Source organism: Oncorhynchus masou, unplaced genomic scaffold, assembly GCF_036934945.1.
Source record: "Oncorhynchus masou masou isolate Uvic2021 unplaced genomic scaffold, UVic_Omas_1.1 unplaced_scaffold_1681, whole genome shotgun sequence".
Lineage (NCBI taxonomy): Eukaryota > Metazoa > Chordata > Actinopteri > Salmoniformes > Salmonidae > Oncorhynchus > Oncorhynchus masou.
Genome location: NW_027006950.1, coordinates 3,574 through 16,818, shown reverse-complemented (window position 1 = coordinate 16,818; position 13,245 = coordinate 3,574). Strand labels below are relative to the sequence as shown.

The 13,245-nt window shown below is 49.9% G+C and overlaps 1 protein-coding gene across 2 annotated transcripts; it reads left to right on the top strand.

The window, feature by feature from the left end:
- The first annotated feature begins 1,971 nt into the window (after positions 1 to 1,971).
- Positions 1,972 to 12,913, top strand: LOC135531956 (serine/threonine-protein kinase SMG1-like). Of its 2 annotated transcripts, none has more exons than XM_064959643.1 (5): positions 1,972 to 2,151; positions 3,972 to 4,159; positions 9,471 to 9,626; positions 10,084 to 10,220; positions 12,825 to 12,913. In XM_064959643.1, exons 1-5 carry the CDS (start codon positions 2,135 to 2,137, stop codon positions 12,885 to 12,887), a joined length of 561 nt encoding a protein of 186 aa, XP_064815715.1. In that variant the 5' UTR covers positions 1,972 to 2,134; the 3' UTR covers positions 12,888 to 12,913. The 2 variants fall into 2 exon arrangements, with proteins under 2 accessions (XP_064815715.1, XP_064815714.1); XM_064959642.1 differs by having other exon boundaries at positions 1,972 to 2,231.
- The last annotated feature ends 332 nt before the right edge of the window (positions 12,914 to 13,245 follow it).

Sequence of the window (13,245 nt, the reverse complement as noted above, 5' to 3'; positions counted from 1 at the left end):
AATCATCTGTTATTATATAGTGAGGAGAGCTGTTGTAGAAGTTTGAATATGTGGGTTTGAATACATTATTCGTTATTCGTATATGCTTAGTTCAAACTCCACTTCTGCTCTGTGCTGCCATCTTGTGGAATACCGTGATAGCACATCATCGTCAGGCTCCTGTTGACTCGACACCAAAACAGACAGAAAAGGGGAGGGACCACCTACCTGAATCTGTCCAATAAGAAACTCTTGTTTCAGTTGCAATAACACTTTCAGTTGCCAAAACATTTTGCTACTATGTGCACTAATGATCTATTCATTAACTAATGTGTCCCCTGCTCCCTGTTGCCTCCAATCTCCTTCATCCTATTGGATGGTGGCTCCACACGCCCATGAAGACCGCCTGGACGCTGTTCATTTAGGACCCAGGCGGTCTTCACGGCTGTGTGGAGCCACTCTCCAATAGAATGAGAGAGGTTGGAGGCTACAGGCATCTTCTACTGACGGGATGAGGTCAATATCCTTCCAGGATACCCGGGTCAGGTCGATTAGAAAGGCCTGCTCACAGAAGTGTTTTAGGGAGCGTTTGATAGGGATAAGGGTAACCTCCTTGATGTTTCTATAACTCCCCTGAATGCTATTACCAGCAGTATCATGCGCCTATCAACCTGAGTTACCCTGTTAGCACTGAGACGGTTTGCTCTAGTAGGAGTATTGTGAGTCATTGGCTGTTAAAACCTCTACAGGATTGGTGGGTCCAATTTACAGTAGCTGTTACAGTGAAAAAATGCCATGCTACTGTTTGAGGAGAGGGCACAACAACATAAAAACTTTTATCACAACAACTGGTTCGATACATTCACCCCTGAAGGTAAATCGTGTACTTGCAGTCAATAAGCTTGCTCTGATTTGTCATCCTGAGGGTCCCAACACCTGGGCCGTTGTAGGGCAGATGGCAGACAGTGTGTATGGTGTCGTGTGGGCGAGCGGTTTGCTGATGTCAACGTTGTGAACGGAGTTCTCCATGGTGTCGGTGGGGTTATGGTATGTGGAGGCATAAGCTACGGGCAACGAACACATTGCATTTTATCGTTGGCATATTGAATGCACAGAGATCCTAGGTCCATTGTCGTGCCATTCATCCGCCGCCATCACCTCCTGTTTCAGCATGATAATGCACGGCCCCATGTCGCAAGGTAATATTGGCCACATTAACACACATAGCCTAAGAAACAAGGTTCATTACATTTGATAACTTGCTATTAAAAGTTAACATTAATAAATGTATATCTGAAACTCACTTACATCATTCCTTTGAAGACACAGTGGTAGCAATACATGGTTATAACATCTACAGAAGAGACAAGAATGTAGCTTCTTTATGGTAGAGGGGGGGGGGTTGTCCTACCCTGTTGTTCATTAGTCAGCTGTTTCAGCTTACAGTTTCATATATCAAGAAAAAATAGGTGTACACATGTGTATGTGAATGGGAATCAATTGTTGGTATATAGTAAGACATACGTGTGTGTGTGTGTGTGTGTGTGTGTGTGTGTGTGTGTGCGCTATATGAACATTTTATGGAGAAAAAACCCCATTGTAGTTTGCACTACTACACACACCATAATGCTTTGAATCCTGCTCATCTTTACCTTGCATCCTCTGTTGCTGCATGCATGCTCTCTCTCCTCACTCCCGCTCCTGATGCTGTCGCTTAGCAACGCATATTCCAAGTGATGTGCAAAAACAAACAACTAGCTGCAGAGGAGATTGAGAAGAAGTAGAGAACCGTGAACATCGGTGTATATATTTTGTATGTTTTTTTTTTTTTTGAGGGTCAGTGAGGTTAGCTCGGTAAATCTCTGGGTTATTTGATCAAACCTGTTCTGTTGCAGTCACAGCTCCTTGCTATGGTCGCTATAAAGTCCGGCAGATGGCGCTGTTATAAAGAGATGGGGCCAGTGGCTCTTTCATCAAGAATAGAAGAAGGAGTGGGAGACAAAAAATAAAGGAGGAAAAAAAAGAAAGGAGGCCGGACCCGACACAAAACATAACGCACACCGATAGCTGCAGAGGGTCCATTAATGGACATAAAATAAACAGATAGCGAGGAAATACGCTTGTTCACGGAATTTAATCCAGTTGAGAGCAGGTCATGCTGTTCTCGCAAAGGTAATGAGCCGTAAAGCCCTTGGGTTTCGGCTTAGCAGCGCCCACAAACTGCAGCGAAACTGGAATGATTGGCAGCCCAGGTTGGTATCGCGCCACGGGGGGAGACGGTCTAAAAGAGAACGGGGATCCGCTGGGCCTAACCTCGGCTCCTTTATTTGGCTAGTCAGACACTTTGGTTCCCACACGTTAGGGAAATGGCTTGATAACAGTAGCTAGCCAGCAAACATGTAAGCAAACGCTCAAAGCTTGATAACGTTATTCAAACTAGCTATCAAGGCTAACCAACACTTTGCGCATTTTATTCTGACTCAAAACAACCTGCCGCATTGCTATGCTTTCCTCGTGTTTAGGTATACATGGCTAGCTAGCTCACCTGGTAAGAGAAGCCAATGATTGGAAGCTATTTCGGTAACAGTGGAAGTGGTGTTAGCTAGCTATTGCTAGTTGTTATTACTATTATTAGCCAATATTAAGTGTCACTGAGATGACATGTTACCTTCACTTGGTAGCCAGCTAGTTCACGTCAGTTAACTCAAAGCGCACATCGTGGCAGCATATGATGTTAGCCAGCTAGCGAACTAACTAGCAGCTAACTATGGCTAGTGTTCGTGAGCTAGGTTGTAACTTTCTTCACATTTTGTCCCCAGAGCTTGTTAGATAGATAGCTACAATACCAGTCGTTGGTTGGTTGTGATTTGATAACTCGGTATCCGGAACAGTAAACTGATTTGACATCAAATAGTAACGTAAAGTGTGGCAACATTGGCTTTCTAGTTGGCGACCGAACGGTTGGCCATCAGTGGGCAACGTTTGTCTTTCCTACTGTCTTGTGTAACGTTATCTGGTCAACAATGATTAGCTAGATAACCTCGTCTTGACAGTTGAAATTGGCTACCTAGTTATCGCTCAAACAGTAACTAGGCAGAAGGGCACTAACTAGCTACTGGGGTTTTTAACGCTTGCTAACTGATTGCTAACCTGCTAACTTTACTAGTTTTGCGCGGTACCACCCTTGACCAGCAAACGAAAGTGATTTAGCAATGCTGTCAGCGGTTTGAATTGCACAGGGACATCAATAAAGTGCATTATGCAAGTTAATCAGTTCCTGATCAACGAGTGGGTGGTGGTGTTAAAAAATTCCTTCAGTTGAGACCTCCACCTCCCTCCATTTGACGGTTCTGTTCAGACAAATGCTCATAGTCTTATAGAAACTATTCCACAGAGCTGTAAATGAGCTAGAATCATTTTTCAATCCATGTATACAGTTGTTAAATCCTTGACTTGTAAACCAGTTTGGGGCGGCAGGGTAGCGTAGTGGTTAGAGCATTGGACTAGTAACCGGAAGGTTGCGAGTTCAAACCCCCGACAAAGTACAAATCTGTCGTTCTGCCCCTGAACAGGCAGTTAACCCACTGTTCCCAGGCCGCCATTGAAAATAAGAATGTGTTCTTAACTGACTTGCCTGGTTAAATAAAGGTAAAATTAAAAATTTAAACTGTCAAACTGTAGGGAGTGTATCCATATAAGTTATGATTGGGTGGAAAGGTTGCTGGATCGAATCCCCAAGCTGACAATGTAAAGACCTGGCCTTCTGCCCCTAAACACCCTGGTAGGCCGTCATAAATAAGAATAAATAAGAATTTGTTCTTAGCTGATTTGCCTCGTTAAATAAAATGTAAAAAAAAAAAAAAAAAGATGAACCACAGTCATTTAGCATCGATCAAGTACAAGTTGCCCTGACTGTCTTCCCTGGGGGATTTCACTGACTGTGTGTTTGTGTCTTGCCCCCCCACCTCTGCTCCTCTGTCCGCCGGCTTCAGAGGCGACAGCGTGTCAGCAGCTAGCCAGGACGGTGTGAAGTGCATCGCCACCAGAGACCTGGGTCCAGCTGCAGCAGCTGTATACGACCCAACAGCAGTGGGAGTAGCAACCTCGGACCGGCCTGTCTCCCCACCTCTCCTACATAACGATGCCTTCCCAGACACCGCAGACACACTGGACGAAGGGGGTGGGTGTTACTGTTACTGTCTACTGTCTGCAGCATGTTGGGGTGGGCTGGTGTTGGGTGCTACTGCCTGTCTGCAGCATGTTGGGGTGTGAGTGGGCTGGGGGTGGGTGCTACTGCCTGTCTGCAGCATGTTGGTGTGGGCTGGTGTTGGGTGCTACTGCCTGTCTGCAGCATGTTGGGGTGGGTGTGGGCTGGTGTTGGGTGCTACTGCCTGTCTGCAGCATGTTGGTGTAGGCTGGTGTTGGGTGCTACTGCCTGTCTGCAGCATGTTGGGATGGGCTGGTGTTGGGTGCTACTGCCTGTCTGCAGCATGTTGGTGTGGGCTGGTGTTGGGTGCTACTGCCTGTCTGCAGCATGTTGGGATGGGTGTGGGCTGGTGTTGGGTGCTACTGCCTGTCTGCAGCATGTTGGTGTGGGCTGGTGTTGGGTGCTACTGCCTGTCTGCAGCATGTTGGTGTGGGCTGGTGTTGGGTGCTACTGCCTGTCTGCAGCATGTTGGTGTGGGCTGGTGTTGGGTGCTACTGCCTGTCTGCAGCATGTTGGGATGGGTGTGGGCTGGTGTTGGGTGCTACTGCCTGTCTGCAGCATGTTGGTGTGGGCTGGTGTTGGGTGCTACTGCCTGTCTGCAGCATGTTGGTGTGGGCTGGGGGTGGGTGCTACTGCCTGTCTGCAGCATGTTGGTGTGGGCTGGTGTTGGGTGCTACTGCCTGTCTGCAGCATGTTGGTGTGGGCTGGGGGTGGGTGCTACTGCCTGTCTGCAGCATGTTGGTGTGGGCTGGTGTTGGGTGCTACTGCCTGTCTGCAGCATGTTGGTGTGGGCTGGTGTTGGGTGCTACTGCCTGTCTGCAGCATGTTGGGATGGGCTGGTGTTGGGTGCTACTGCCTGTCTGCAGCATGTTGGTGTGGGCTGGGGGTGGGTGCTTGCTGTTTGGGGTTTTAGGCTGGGTTTCTGTACAGCACTTTGAGATATCAGCTGATGTACGAAGGGCTATATAAATAAATTTGATTTGATTTACTGCCTGTCTGCAGCATGTTGGTGTGGGCTGGTGTTGGGTGCTACTGCCTGTCTGCAGCATGTTGGTGTGGGCTGGTGTTGGGTGCTACTGCCTGTCTGCAGCATGTTGGTGTGGGCTGGGGGTGGGTGCTACTGCCTGTCTGCAGCATGTTGGTGTGGGCTGGTGATGGGTGCTACTGCCTGTCTGCAGCATGTTGGTGTGGGCTGGTGATGGGTGCTACTGCCTGTCTGCAGCATGTTGGGGTGGGCTGGGGATGGGTGCTACCGCCTGGCCTGTCTGCAGCATGGTGGTGGTACTGTAGTGATTTAAGTGGGCTACGACTGTTATGCCCCTTGCGGGTCTCACTGTAGGCAGACCTGCTACCCATTGCTCTCTTCGTAACAGGCCTGCCGACCCAGGCAGGGGTGCTGTGTGTTATAGTAGCCTGGTTCAGGCCTGCCGACCCAGGCAGAGGTGCTGTGTGTTATAGTAGCCTGGTTCAGGCCTGCCGACCCAGACAGGGGTGCTGTGTGTTATAGTAGCCTGGTTCAGGCCTGCCGACCCAGGCAGGGGTGCTGTGTGTTATAGTAGCCTGGTTCAGGCCTGCCGACCCAGGCAGGGGTGCTGTGTGTTATAATAGCCTGGTTCAGGCCTGCCGACCCAGACAGGGGTGCTGTGTGTTATAATAGCCTGGTTCAGGCCTGCCGACCCAGGCAGAGGTGCTGTGTGTTATAGTAGCCTGGTTCAGGCCTGCCGACCCAGGCAGGGGTGCTGTGTGTTATAGTAGCCTGGTTCAGGCCTGCCGACCCAGACAGAGGTGCTGTGTGTTATAATAGCCTGGTTCAGGCCTGCCGACCCAGACAGGGGTGCTGTGTGTTATAATAGCCTGGTTCAGGCCTGCCGACCCAGGCAGGGGTGCTGTGTGTTATAATAGCCTGGTTCAGGCCCGCCGACCCAGGCAGAGGTGCTGTGTGTTATAATAGCCTGGTTCAGGCCTGCCGACCCAGGCAGGGGTGCTGTGTGTTATAATAGCCTGGTTCAGGCCTGCCGACCCAGGCAGAGGTGCTGTGTGTTATAATAGCCTGGTTCAGGCCTGCCGACCCAGGCAGGGGTGCTGTGTGTTATAGTAGCCTGGTTCAGGCCTGCCGACCCAGGCAGGGGTGCTGTGTGTTATAGTAGCCTGGTTCAGGCCTGCCGACCCAGGCAGAGGTGCTGTGTGTTATAATAGCCTGGTTCAGGCCTGCCGACCCAGGCAGAGGTGCTGTGTGTTATAGTAGCCTGGTTCAGGCCTGCCGACCCAGACAGGGGTGCTGTGTGTTATAATAGCCTGGTTCAGGGCCTGCCGACCCAGACAGGGGTGCTGTGTGTTATAATAGCCTGGTTCAGGCCTGCCGACCCAGGCAGGGGTGCTGTGTGTTATAATAGCCTGATCCTGGATCTGTTTGTGCCGTCGTGCCAAGGGACAACAAGTCACAAAGACCATAGGAGCCAGTTGGCAAGACGGCACAAACAGATCTGAGACCAGGCTTGGGTTGTTATGGGTTCAGGTTAGCAGTACATGAGACCAGGCTTGGGTTGTTGTGGGGTCAGGTTAACAGAGACCAGGCTTGGGTTGTTATGGGGTCAGCTTAGCAGAGACCAGGCTTGGGTTGTTATGGGGTCATGTTAGCAGAGACCAGGCTTGGGTTGTTATGGGGTCATGTTAGCAGAGACCAGGCTTGGGTTGTTATGGGGTCAGCTTAGCAGAGACCAGGCTTGGGTTGTTATGGGGTCATGTTAGCAGAGACCAGGCTTGGGTTGTTATGGGGTCATGTTAGCAGAGACCAGGCTTGGGTTGTTATGGGGTCATGTTAGCAGAGACCAGGCTTGGGTTGTTATGGGGTCAGGTTAGCAGAGACCAGGCTTGGGTTGTTATGGGGTCATGTTAGCAGAGACCAGGCGTGGGTTGTTATGGGGTCATGTTAGCAGAGACCAGGCTTGGGTTGTTATGGGGTCATGTTAGCAGAGACCAGGCTTGGGTTGTTATAGGGTCAGGTTAGCAGAGACCAGGCTTGGGTTGTTATGGGGTCATGTTAGCAGAGACCAGGCTTGGGTTGTTATAGGGTCAGGTTAGCAGAGACCAGGCTTGGGTTGTTATGGGGTCATGTTAGCAGAGACCAGGCTTGGGTTGTTATGGGGTCATGTTAGCAGAGACCAGGCTTGGGTTGTTATGGGGTCAGGTTAGCAGTACATGAGACCAGGCTTGGGTTGTTGTGGGGTCAGCTTAGCAGAGACCAGGCTTGGGTTGTTATGGGGTCATGTTAGCAGAGACCAGGCTTGGGTTGTTATGGGGTCAGGTTAGCAGAGACCAGACTTGGGTTGTTATGGGGTCATGTTAGCAGAGACCAGGCTTGGGTTGTTATGGGGTCAGCTTAGCAGAGACCAGGCTTGGGTTGTTATGGGGTCAGGTTAGCAGAGACCAGGCTTGGGTTGTTATGGGGTCATGTTAGCAGTACATGAGACCAGGCTTGGGTTGTTGTGGGGTCATGTTAGCAGAGACCAGGCTTGGGTTGTTATGGGGTCAGCTTAGCAGTACATGAGACCAGGCTTGGGTTGTTATGGGGTCAGGTTAGCAGAGACCAGGCTTGGGTTGTTATGGGGTCATGTTAGCAGTACATGAGACCAGGCTTGGGTTGTTATGGGGTCAGCTTAGCAGAGACCAGGCTTGGGTTGTTATGGGGTCATGTTAGCAGAGACCAGGCTTGGGTTGTTATAGGGTCAGGTTAGCAGAGACCAGGCTTGGGTTGTTATGGGGTCAGGTTAGCAGAGACCAGGCTTGGGTTGTTATGGGGTCAGGTTAGCAGAGACCAGGCTTGGGTTGTTATGGGGTCAGCTTAGCAGAGACCAGGCTTGGGTTGTTATGGGGTCAGCTTAGCAGTACATGAGACCAGGCTTGGGTTGTTATGGGGTCAGCTTAGCAGAGACCAGGCTTGGGTTGTTATGGGGTCAGGTTAGCAGAGACCAGGCTTGGGTTGTTATGGGGTCATGTTAGCAGTACATGAGACCAGGCTTGGGTTGTTGTGGGGTCAGCTTAGCAGTACATGAGACCAGGCTTGGGTTGTTATGGGGTCAGGTTAGCAGAGACCAGACTTGGGTTGTTATGGGGTCAGCTTAGCAGAGACCAGGCTTGGGTTGTTATGGGGTCATGTTAGCAGAGACCAGGCTTGGGTTGTTATGGGGTCAGGTTAGCAGAGACCAGGCTTGGGTTGTTATGGGGTCAGCTTAGCAGAGACCAGGCTTGGGTTGTTATGGGGTCAGCTTAGCAGTACATGAGACCAGGCTTGGGTTGTTATGGGGTCAGCTTAGCAGAGACCAGGCTTGGGTTGTTATGGGGTCAGCTTAGCAGTACATGAGACCAGGCTTGGGTTGTTATGGGGTCATGTTAGCAGAGACCAGGCTTGGGTTGTTATGGGGTCATGTTAGCAGAGACCAGGCTTGGGTTGTTATGGGGTCAGCTTAGCAGAGACCAGGCTTGGGTTGTTATGGGGTCAGGTTAGCAGAGACCAGGCTTGGGTTGTTATGGGGTCAGCTTAGCAGTACATGAGACCAGGCTTGGGTTGTTATGGGGTCAGGTTAGCAGTACATGAGACCAGGCTTGGGTTGTTATGGGGTCAGCTTAGCAGTAAAGGCATCCAGCTTCTCTCCCTCTTTCCTTCCTGGGTCCTCAGACTCACGTCGGCTTAATGTTTCTGTGGAAGTGAAAGAGAAAGAGACTTCCTGTCTCTGTAGTGTCGTTTCTGTCCCGGGCATCTGGAAGAAGGAAAGCACCGTGAATCCCCGGGTTCCCCCGCACTACTTTAGACCAGGACCCAATAGCACCCTATTCCCTATGTAGTGCACTACTTTAGACCAGGACCTCTCCCCACCCTATTCCCTATGTAGTGCACTACTTTAGACCAGGACCCAATGGCACCCTATTCTCTCTATACTAGTACTACTTGGGGTTAGTGTTCCCTCCATATTACAACTCCATATTACAACTCCATATTACAACGCTTGTTAAAGGAACTTGACCACCTGTGCTAATTAGCCATCTACTGCGCTCCTAACACCTGTGTGTAAGCTAAGGGGGGGAGAGTAGTTTAGTCAGATAGCTGTATGGATCTGTGCTAAACTGCTCCTCTTCTCCTCTCTCCTCTCCCGCTCTCTCCTCTCCTGCTCTTTCGCTGTCTCCTCTCCTCCTCTCTCGCTGTCTCCTCTCCTCCTCTCTCGCTGTCTCCTCTCCTCCTCTCTCGCTGTCTCCTCTCCTCCTCTCTCGCTGTCTCCACCCCCTCCAGGAGGATATGAAGCTGCAGGAGGGTTCAGTGATGATACTTTTGGTTGGAAGTCGTTGGGGCAAGAGTTGAGGATCAACGATGCGACCGCCGATTTGACCACTTTTCAGCAGCATGGAAACCGTGCTTTAGCTTCTAAGGACATGAGGAAATCCCACGGTGAGTATTTAGTATACACCAGGGGCCGTCGTCAGACCCCTCCCCCCCTGGGGGCTGTCGTCAGACCTCTCCCCCCCTGGGGGCTGTCGTCAGACCTCTCCCCCCCTGGGGGCTGTCGTCAGACCCCTCCCCCCCCTGGGGGCTGTCGTCAGACCCCTCCCCAGTCTTAATAACCCGATTCACCTCGTCAAGGTCTTGATGATTAGTTGACCAGGTGAATCAGGTGCTGTGGAATAGATCCCAGGAGTGTCTGGGGCTTCTGAGGGTTTGGAGATCACTACCTGGTTCTCTTAGATATAATGGCAAAACTGCTGAATTCTATTTCTGATCACCATTTCCTCTCTCCATTCCCCTCTTTCAATCTCTTTCTCCATCTCTCTTTACATCCCACCCACTCTCCCCTCTTTTCCTGTTTTTTCCATCCCTCTTTCTGTCCCCCCCCCCCCCCCCCTTACAGACAGAGGGATGTCTCACTCTGATGAGTCTCGCCTGTCCAACCTCCTGCGCCGTGTGTCCCGTGAGGAGGACAGGGACCGCCGGCTGGCCACTGTCAGACAGCTCCGGGAGTTCATCACTCACTCTGACAACAAAGTGGTGAGGTCATCGATCATATCTACAGTTGAAGTGGGAAGTTCACATACACTTAGGTTGGAGTCCATTAAAACTAGTTTTTCAACCACTCCACAAATGTCTTAAACTATAGTTTAGGCAAGTCGGTTAGGACATCTACTTTGTACATGACACAAGTCATTTTTCCAACAATTGTTTACAGACAGATTATTTCACTTATCATTCACTGTATCACAATTCCAGTGGGTCAGTAGTTTACATACACTAAGTTGACTGGGCCTTTAAACAGCTTGGAAAATTCCAGAAAATGATGTCATGGCTTTAGAAGCTTCTCATAAGCTAATTGACATAATTTGAGTCAATTGGAGGTGTACCTGTGGATGTATTTCAAGGCCAACCTTCACACTCAGTGCCTCTTTGCTTGACATCATGGGAAAATCAAAAGAAATCAGCCAAGACCTCAGAAGAAAAAATGGAGACCTCCACAAGTCTGGATCATCCTTGGGAGCAATTTCCAAATGCCTGAAGGTACCACGTTCATCTGTACAAACAATAGTACGCAAGTATAAACACCATGGGACCACGCAGCCATCATACCATTCAGGAAGGAGAAGCGTTCTGTCTCCTAGAGATGAACGTACTTTGGTGCGAAAAGTGCAAATCAATCCCAGAACAACAACAAAAGGACCTTGTGAAGATGCTGGAGGAAACAGGTACAAAAGTATCTATATCCACAGTAAAAACAAGTCTTATATCGACATAACCTGAAAGGCCGCTCAGCAAGGAAGAAGCCACTGCTCCAAAACCGCCATTAAAAAGCAAGACTACCGTTTGTAACTGGAGATGGGGACAACGATCGTACTTTTTGGAAAAATGTCCTCTGGTCTGATGAAATAAAACTGTTTTGCCATAATGACCATCGTTATGTTTGGAGGGGAAGGGGAGGGGCTTGCAATCCGGATAACACCATCCCAACCGTGAAGCACGGGGGTGGCAACATCATGTTGTGGGGGTGCTGGTGCACTTCACTAAATAGATGGCCTCATGAGGTAGGAAAATTATGTGGATATATTGAAGCAACATCTCAAGACATCAGTCAGGAAGTTAAAGCTTGGTTGCAAATGGGTCTTCCAAATGGACAATGACCCCTAGCATACTTCCAAAGTTGTGGCAAAATGGTTTAAGGACAACAAAGTCAAGGTATTGAAGTGGCAATCACAAAGCCCTGACCTCAATCCCATAGAACATTTGTGGGCAGAACTGAAAAAGGGTGTGCAAGCAAGGAGGCCTACAAACCTGACTCAGTTACACCAGCTCTGTCAGGAGGAATGGGCCAAAGTTCACCCAACTTATTGTGGAAGGCTACCCGACACGTTTGACCCAAGTTAACAGCTACCAAATGCTTATTGAGTGTATGTAAACTTTTGACCCACTGGGAATGTGATGAATGAAATAAAATCTGAAATAAATCATTCTCTCTATTATTATTCTGACTTAAAATAAAGTGGTGATCCGAAGACATGGTATTTTTACTAGGATTAAATGTCAGGAATTGTGAAATATTGAGTGTATGTATTTGGCTAATGTGAATGTAAACTTCCAACTTCAACTATCTATCAGTGGTGAGGTCATCAATCATGTCCATCTACCTGGGTAGTTTATCACTCACTCTGACCACGTCAGTGGTGAGGTTGATCTGTCTGTTTTTCAATCAATCGATTGACCCCAGTAAAGAGTAGTGCACTACTGTAGGGGCTGTGTTTACTGGGGGTAGTGGTGGTGCAGCTCCACTGTAGAACTGTGTTCTCTCCCTGTTTGACACTGATTGTGTTCCACTCTCTCGCCCTCCCCCTTTTCTCTCTCTTGTCCCTCCCTCTCTCTCTCTCTCTCTTGCCCTCCCCCTTTTCTCTCTCTCGTCCCTCTCTCTTTCCTCCCCTTCTCTCTCCCTCTCTCTCTCTCTCCTCTCCTCTCTCTCTCTCTCTCTCTCTCTCTCTCTCTCTCTCTCTCTCTCGGCCCTCCCCCTTTCTCTCTCTCTCTCTCTCTCTCTCTCTCTCTCTCTCTCGTCCTCCCCTTCTCTCTCTCTCAACCTCTCTCTCTTGCCCTCCCCCTTTTCTCTCTCTCTTGTCCCTCCCTCTCTCTCTCTTGCCCTCCCCCCTCTCTCTCGTCCCTCTCTCCGCCCCCCCTTCTCTCTCTCGGCCCTCCCCCCTCTCTCTCTCTCTCTCGTCCTCCCCCTTCTCTCTCTCTCAACCCTCTCTCTCTTGCCCTCCCCTTTTCTCTCTCTTGTCCCTCCCTCTCTCTCTCTCTTGCCCTCCCCTTTTCTCTCTCTCGTCCCTCTCTCTCTCTCTCTCGCCCCTCCCCCTTTCTCTCTCTCTCTCTCTCTCTCGTCCTCCCCCTTCTCTCTCTCTCAACCTCTCTCTCTCTTGCCCTCCCCCTTTTCTCTCTCGGCCCTCCCCCTTCTCTCTCTCTCTCTCGGCCCTCCCCTTCTCTCGGCCCTCCCCCTTCTCTCTCTCTCTCTCGGCCCTCCCCTTCTCTCTCTCTCTCTCGGCCCTCTCTCTCTCGGCCCTCCCCTTCTCTCTCTCTCTCGGCCCTCCCCTTCTCTCTCCCTCTCTCGTCCCTCTCTCCCACCAGGCCCTGGTGAAACAGTTGGATACGATCCTCAGTACCCTGAATGATATTTTGAATGAAAGGTAAGAGGAAGTTCCCCATCAGAGCCAAAGTGTCTCCATCTGAAATGGCCCCCTGTTCCCTGTATAGTACAGTACTTCTGACCAGGTCATGTCTCTGGTCTTTATGTCTCTGGTCTTTATGTCTCTGGTCTTTATGTCTCTGGTCTTTATGTCTCTGGTCTTTATGTCTCTGGTCTTTATGTCTCTGGTCTCTGCTCCTGCATGTCTCTGGTCTTTATGTCTCTGGTCTTTATGTCTCTGGTCTTTATGTCTCTGGTCTTTATGTCTCTGGTCTTTATGTCTCTGGTCTTTATGTCTCTGGTCTTTATGTCTCTGGTCTTTATGTCTCTGGTCTCTGCTCCTGCATGTCTCTGGTCTTTATG

Coding starts and splice junctions, on each gene's coding strand:
- LOC135531956 (XM_064959642.1), top strand. CDS start 2,155: ATGAGCCGTAAAGCCCTTGGGTTTCGGCTTAGCAGCGCCCACAAACTG. Junction 9,627..10,083: donor GGACATGAGGAAATCCCACG/GTGAGTATTTAG, acceptor CCCCCCTTACAG/ACAGAGGGATGTCTCACTCT. Junction 10,221..12,824: donor CTCACTCTGACAACAAAGTG/GTGAGGTCATCG, acceptor CTCTCCCACCAG/GCCCTGGTGAAACAGTTGGA.